The 7,598-nt window shown below is 42.4% G+C and overlaps 1 protein-coding gene across 6 annotated transcripts in view; it reads right to left on the bottom strand.

The window, feature by feature from the left end:
* Positions 1-2,754: 2,754 nt before the first annotated feature.
* The window catches only part of fam78ab (family with sequence similarity 78 member Ab), a 21,461-nt gene continuing 16,617 nt past the window's right edge, over positions 2,755-7,598 (bottom strand). For all 6 annotated transcript variants that reach the window (XM_023983973.2, XM_023983969.2, XM_023983970.2 and 3 more), the window contains one exon: positions 2,755-7,049. In XM_023983973.2, the coding sequence (XP_023839741.1) occupies positions 6,530-7,049 (520 nt within the window). In that variant the 3' untranslated portion in view covers positions 2,755-6,529. The remainder of the gene's footprint in view (positions 7,050-7,598) is intronic.

Raw genomic sequence — 7,598 nt, 5'->3', positions numbered from 1 at the left:
GTTGTGCCAAAATGGCTTAAGGACAACAAAGTCAAGGTATTGGAGTGGCCATCACAAAGCCCTGACCTCAATCCTATAGAAAATGTGTGGGCAGAACTGAAAAAGCATGTTCAAGCAAGGAGGCCTACAAACCTGACTCAGTTACACCAGCTCTGTCAGGAGGAATGGGCCAATTCACCCAACTTATTGTGGGAAGCTTGTGGAAAGCTACCCGATACGTTTGACCTAAGTTAAACAATTTAAAGGCAATGCTACCAAATGCTAATTGAGTGTATGTAAACTTCTGACCCACTGGGAATGTGATGAAAGAAATAAAATCTGAAATAAGTAATTCTCTCTACTATTATTCTGACATTTCACATTCTTAAAATAAAGTGGTGATCCTAACTGACCTAAAACATGGAATTTTTACTAGGATTAAATGTTAGGAATTGTGAAAAACTGAGTTTAAATGTATTTGGCTAAGGTGTATGTAAACTTCCGACTTCAACTGTATATGGGAAAATTGTAGCTACTCATACAGAGAATTCCAATAGTAAGAGATTTGATTGGAACTCTGTGAATCATTTTTGGGGCTGCAATCTGAGGTGCAGTTTACTCTAATGAATTTATCCTCTGCAGCAGAGGTAACTCTGGGCCTTCCTTTCCTGTGGCGATCCTCATGAGAGCCAGTTTCATCAAAGAGCTTGATGGTATTTGCGACTGCACTTGAAGAAACTTGAAAAGTTCTTGAAATATTCCGGATTGACTGACATTTATGTCTCTTTGCTTATTTGAGCTGTTCTTGCCACAATATGGACTTGGTCTTTTACCAAATAGCCCTATCTTCTGTATACCACCACTACCTTGTCACAACACAACTGATTGGCTCAAACTCATTTAGAAGGAAAGAAATTAACTTTTAACAAGGCACACTTGTTAATTGAAATGCATTCCAGGTGACTACCTCATGAAGCAGGTTGAGAGAATGCTCAGAGTGTGCAAAGCTGTCATCAAGGCAAAGGGTGGCTACTTTGAAGAATCTCAAATATAAAATATATTTTGATTTGTAACTTTTTTGGTTTTGACATGATTCCATATGTGTTATTTCATAGTGTTGATATCTTCACTATTATTCTACAATGTAGGAACATTGAAAAAATATAGAAAAAACCTTGAATGAGTAGGTGTGTCCAAACTTTTGACTGGTACTGTAACTCCTAAACTTAACCCTAACCCTAACCCCTGGTCTAGCTAACGTTAGACAGCTAGCTAATATTAGCCACCTAGTCATCTAGCTAGAATTCGTAACATGTCATATATTTAGCAAATTTGTTACATATAGTACATTTAGCAAATTAATATAATAATATAATATGAATTGTAATTCATAACATATTATACAAAATGGATTATGGAGATCCACAAATTAATACGTACCATACGAAACATAACATAGAGTATCATAGCAAATGTAGTGCCTCGGATTTACGTTCTTTCTTTCTTTCTTTCTTTCTTTCTTTCTTTCTCTCTTTGACCATCTCTCTCTCTTTGACCATCTCTCTCTCTAATCCTCCCCTATACTTTCACTCTCTTTCCACCCCTCTCTGGTTTGTACACGACTTACATAATCAAAACTGATACGATCAATATAAGTAATGTTCAGCAATGTGTGTGCTGTGCACAGCAAGGTGTCCAACTCCTGTCCCTAGGGGGTGCATGCAGGGTTCTTTCCCTTGACACTATAGGTAAATGAATGAAAGCCATGGATTGACTGAAGTCGTGGAGGTGTCTACTCACCTGGTTTTGCTCTGCATCAGCAGTTCAGCAGTAAGAGGAGGCAGAAACCAGCAGACACGTGACATGGTCCTTGTGACTTTGAATAGACTGATTCACCCACTTATTCAGGGTGGCGCAACGTTACACAGATAGAAATGTATTGCGTAGAACAAAAATGACTCCACCTTGTAGAATAGGGAATTGTGTCAGCTCTATACATTGCATTTCTATCTGCAACATTTGAAACATTGTACTCCAGTGTTGTGAGTAAAGCTAACGTATACAGTAACACTAGATTGAGGTTGAATTAGTCAAATACTTACAGTGGTAGAATTTCCCATTATGACTCTGGCTTTCTGATCAAACACCTTGGAAGTCCATCTTAGCAGGGCCAGAGCAGAGGGAAAGGATGAACGCCTATGGTCTTCAATAGGGATTTCAATTAATGCACGTAAGCTCCAAAACAAGTCAGCCTTAGTGTAAAAAAAGGTGATAGGAAATGCACCACATCCTTTTTTTCAGTATGACTTTATTTGACGATAAACTGCTTATAAACTGCCTGTAAATATGATTTGTTAACCACATAAATACATGTATATTGATTGTTGTTCGTGATTTGTATATGATTGCAATAAATGGTTTATTTACTGTATTTACTTTTGTTCATAGATTATGTATTCCAAAGTTTACTAATGGTTATTATTAACTATTGATTATGGTTAATAAGCAGTTTGTAAGCAGACCTTCAAATAAAGTGTCACCAACTCTTTTTCCTCATAAAGAAGGGAGAAAGTCTCAGTGTTAAAAGTGTGATTATTCAGACATGGTATCACAGTTGATAAAAGCTAAGGTGTTGGTGGTGTTTGTGAAGCATCTTGACAAGGTGCTTCTGTAGAAAGAATCCCCATATGTTACAGGATGCATATTTCCCCATCACACTGCTGAGGTGAAAGCCAGGTCTATCCACACGTTAGAAGAAAAGTGACAGGGAACAGATAACATTCGCACATTCTTATTTATTCATGAAAAATACTTTTTCCATTTTCTTTTTTTTTTAACATTGTGCATTTTCACAGTTTAAAATATTTGCCAGTACTGTTCTATGTTCAAGTATCAAGTATCAGTGTCAATGACAAATACAAAAAAAAAATACTGTATTTTTGTTTGTGCTGCAAAATATATTAGATGATTTTTCAGAAGACAAATCAAAAACACCCAACATTTGAAATACATTGTAGCCAGTTGTGTATAGTCTGCTACAGTTAGCCATAAGGCTACTCTACTGAAAACCTAGTCAGAGTTGCAGGGAGCGAATGGCAAGATAGACGGACAACTCTTTTGTTTATATGGGGTAAACTAGTAAAGGATAGGAAACAACGATGGGTGATCCTGAGAGTGAGCTTGGGCTTGTTATTTGTAACTAAAAGAGAAACCTATTCTGCTGGTCTATGACGCGTTGGTGGCCTGTAGTTTACATTACTCTTTTACATAAAGATCTATAGAAAAGGTGGGCGCCCTCAGAACTAAGAGCTGTGGGTTTAGGAATGGAAGGCTACTCAGTGGCACAACCCCAGAAGGAGACATGAAGTCCATGAATTTCACTTGTTCAATGATGGAATCGTAATCTCATGAATGTTTACGTAAATGTCAATTTGTCCATTTCTAAAAACAGAACTCAGTTAGAAATGTGTTTTGAGGAAGTAGTTGTACATGATAGACTCATCAGTAGCACATAACAACACTGTCAGAGTGAAGACACAAAGGCAATCGCCTTCCCGTTACCTCCCTCTCTCTAGTGTGTGTTTGTGTTGCTGGGGGCCACGTGCTCTGCTGATAAATGCTGTTAACACTCGGTCCCAGTGTGATGCTGTGATGATCAGATAGCATGCAAAGAGAGACCGCCCCTGCTGTCTTATGACAAGGATGTGCCCTGTGTGAGTGAACAGACGGAGCCATAGTTCAACAACAGCTACAGCTGCGCCAGATCAATGAGAGTATTTAGGTCATGCCGTGACTAAGGACAGCTAGCCAGCTACTGATGTGTCAAGGTGTTTTATACATGGTGACAAGCAAACCCTGCTGGGCTTTCCAATAAACCACTCAGCAGTGTGCAGATTGTGACATCACCCCACCTCCTTGTCACTCTATCACCCATACCCCTGACTACCACCATTACCCCTTCCACCTCAATCCCAACCCCCCACCCCTTCTAACACTGACCTTTGTCCTCTAGCCCCAAGAGGCCCTCATATATTACTATAGCCAGCCTTGGCACAGCACAATGCATCTGAAGGGTGCTCAGTATTTCACAGACAATCTATTAATGACAGCACTTCTCCCCACCAGACCCCTCCTCCTTCCTGGCCCAGATGATTGAGTCCAGAGCAGGCTATCAGTCTCTCTGGTTTCTGAGCCCTGGTTTTTCTTCATTCTATTCAGCTGCTACTGACCGGCTGCTCTGTCTTTTCTCACCAGGTAAAGATGTCAGATAAACTTCAAATTACGGTTGATATTTGGTTGAGATGTCAATAGATTTGAGTTTAATTTGAAATAAACCAAACCACAAAAACCTGTCGACACTATTTGGTTATATCAAGACAGAATCTGTGTATGTCAATGACTTTTGGCAAATTCAATCAGGTAGCCAGGTTGATGCAGTGTGATAACGTTGATAAGGTAGGTTGAAATAACGAGCAAACAATGTTGCCCAGTTGTTGGTGGCATTTGATGGAAATGTTATTCCTCTACCAAGGAAGCTTTGCATCAATAAAATACCACAACATCATAACTAGCATAAACTTAATGAAAAAACAATACCTTCAGTGACAGAAGCAGAAATGCAGTTTTCTTAACCACTTCAAACATCAGTCCCTGTTCCTTTTTTTAGCTCACACTGCTGATGCTGTTGTTCTTGTTGTCGTTGATATTATAAGGAGATAAAAAGCCTGATGCCAAATTCTATCCCCCAGCTATCCCTCTAAACCCCCACCCCCTCCCTCCCTCCTCCATGAGAGATTTCAGCTCTGGGTAAAGCTGCCCTGCCCATAGATTAACGAGTGACTGGGCATCGTCACGTTTATGGAGGTATTTAGCTAGCCGGGGCTCTGTGAGAGGAGAAAAAAAAGCACCACATTTCTGCAGCGGGCAACAACTGGTAGTGGCAACCCCAGAAGTGGGTAATCTATATGCCAGGCTGAGCCTCGCATGCCTACTGCTGCAAAGAGGACAGAGGACAGGGTGGAGGGTGGGTGGAGGGATGGATGGATGGAGGAAATAGAGACCAATCAAGGGGAGCAGAGAGGGAAAGATGGATCAGAGAGGAGAAAGTAGGGACAGGGTGAGAGAGGATGAATGGGGATGAACATCAGAAGAGAGAGAGAGTGCGAGGAGAGCAAGGGGGACTACAGAAAGAGAGAGCAGAGATGGAGGGCGGTGCGCTGCAACCACCTCTGCACCATGTGGATTCACACACAGGCACCCTAAAGCCGAGATGATTTATCTCCCATAGCATCGCATGGAGGACCGATTTTTTATTGCCCCTGTTATGAAAGTCATTTCCCCTGGCTGCTGCTTGCTGTAATAACAGTATTGATTAGGTGCTAGCAGGGTTGTCCCCTCCGACATCTGTAGAGAGGAGAGAAGAAAGGCAGAGGGAGGGAGGAGTACAGCAACAGGGCTCTGAGATGGAGGGAGTGGTAATAAAGCAAATGAAAGATAACATGATGAAATACTGTTTTCTTTCTGTAAAGGGATGTTGTTGACAACTCTAAAAGTCAGCTGAATATCAGTCTCAATGGAATTGAATGTTGTCAGAAAACCTTTTCCACAGCCATGCATGATAAGATGACGACCTAACTGACTATTTGAAAGGGTTTGTTTGAATGTCTTTTCTCTTTCGTTCTGTGGTAGAAAAAGGGTTCCAGCAGTTTTAGGACCCAATTTGGTTCCTGATAACCCATTGTCCACAACCCACTGTTCCATTCCTAAACCCACACACACCAGCACCAACAGTCTGGATGGAAGAAGAGAGAGGACAGGTGAAGGAATACTGCATTGCACTTGGTTTAAGGCTAAACATTTGCAGTGGAAAGCGATTTAAACTTAAGGCAGCATGGATTGAATGACTCTCATGTTTAAAAAAGTACTAAAACTACATATGTCACCCCGATACGGTTCGTATTCACATATCACTCATGTGGAGCACAAAATAGCGCTTATTCACAAAAAATGCTCTCTCCCAGCCCATAAATAAAAACTCAACTGGTATACGCAAACTTTGTGCATGTATACATGTATGTACCATGTACATAAATATGAACATAAATACTATATTTTTTTCAACCCACACACACTCCCCATCCCTCCCAACCCCAAACCCCAATCCCAAAAAGCAAAGTTTCTTATTTTAGATTTTTTTTGCAATGACTTTATCTAGCACAGTGAAACCCGACCCCGTTTGAAGGTAGAATGGTTGCAGTTTGTTCACTCCAGTTTTTAAAGTCAGCTCCAGCTCCCACTTATAGGGGACGTCCTCTTTCTCCAAACTGCTCTTGTCCTTGTTTCACTCTCTCTCTCTCCCTCTCTCCCTCTTTTGCTCAGTTCTTACAAAAAAAAGAGGAGAGGAGAGAAACAGAGAGGCAAATAGAGGCAAGGAGCTTGAGGCAAGGAGAAAAGGAGAAAAAAGAAAAGTAGGTAAAGAGAGAGAAAATGAAAAGTGAGAGTAGGTAGAGGAGTGGGAGAAGAGGAGGAGTGTTTAACCCCCCAAGTTCATTCAATATTTGGGCGGGATGACCACGATGGGGTCCCCGGTCTTTGGCCGCCACATGAGCACTTGAGCGTCATTGGCGTTGGGCTTGACCATGGCATTGGGGGGGATGGGCTCGTTCTTGCCCAGGACGTGGGGCTGCTCCTGGGCCACAGGCTCACGCAGCGTGGCCCTCTGGCCCAGAGGCTTGTCCGGGTCCACCTCCACGTGGAGCTGCATCCTCCAGCGGATGGTCTGCAGCACCAGGGTCTCGGACTGATTGATGGCCACCAGCCAGGTGGTGAAGCTCTGGTCGCGGCGGATGCTGCTGAGCTGCGGCAGGTTGCTATCGCTCACAGGCACACCCCATGTAACGCTGGGGTAGAAGTTGTCATTCATGCTGACCGTGAACTTGGTGGCCTTCTTGGTGGGTCCCACGATGGTGCACGTCTCCGTGGTGTTGCCATACCACGGGTAGTTGACGCCGTCCGAGTCGCTGATGGCCTGGATCTTGCCATCCCGTAGGTCAGGGAGTTCCCAGCTCGACCTGGACGTGGAAAAGCAGGCAGTGAGATTTAACCCGGAAGGGAAAACAGAGTGAAGCTTAAAGGGATAGTTCACGCCAAAATCAAAGATGATGCCAATCACTCCCATTCATATGGGAATAAGTATCCTAATATATAGCTAAATCTACACAACAGGTGATGTGAACTGTCAACCCAACACAATTTTAGACCACTTTTATGGTGTGAAAACAGGAAGAAATTGTTGATTTGGGTGAACAAATCCTTTAACGTGGAAGTGGAAACAAAAGGGTGAGACTTGTTTTACAAGTGAGAATCTCTCTGCATGTTGCTAGTGCTTTCCTGCCTAGAATCGTTTGAGAGAGATATCAATCGTAATAGGCTCCTACCCACTGTTAAATAAAGGCTGGAGCATAAGAAGAGTGGAGGAGACTATCTATGTCCATGAGAGGCTCAAACAGACTCACTGTGTGGGTTTGCTCTACAAACATCAGCTCAGTAGCTATTGCGATTCAGGTCAGGGCAGCACAATCACAGCACACCACAGGTTCCCATTGTTAAGAGCCTCCCGT

Source organism: Salvelinus sp. IW2-2015, linkage group LG4q.1:29, assembly GCF_002910315.2.
Source record: "Salvelinus sp. IW2-2015 linkage group LG4q.1:29, ASM291031v2, whole genome shotgun sequence".
In the NCBI taxonomy this organism is placed as follows: Eukaryota; Metazoa; Chordata; class Actinopteri; order Salmoniformes; family Salmonidae; genus Salvelinus; species Salvelinus sp. IW2-2015.
Note: the sequence above shows the minus strand (reverse complement) of the source record. Positions and strands in the feature narration are given on the sequence as shown.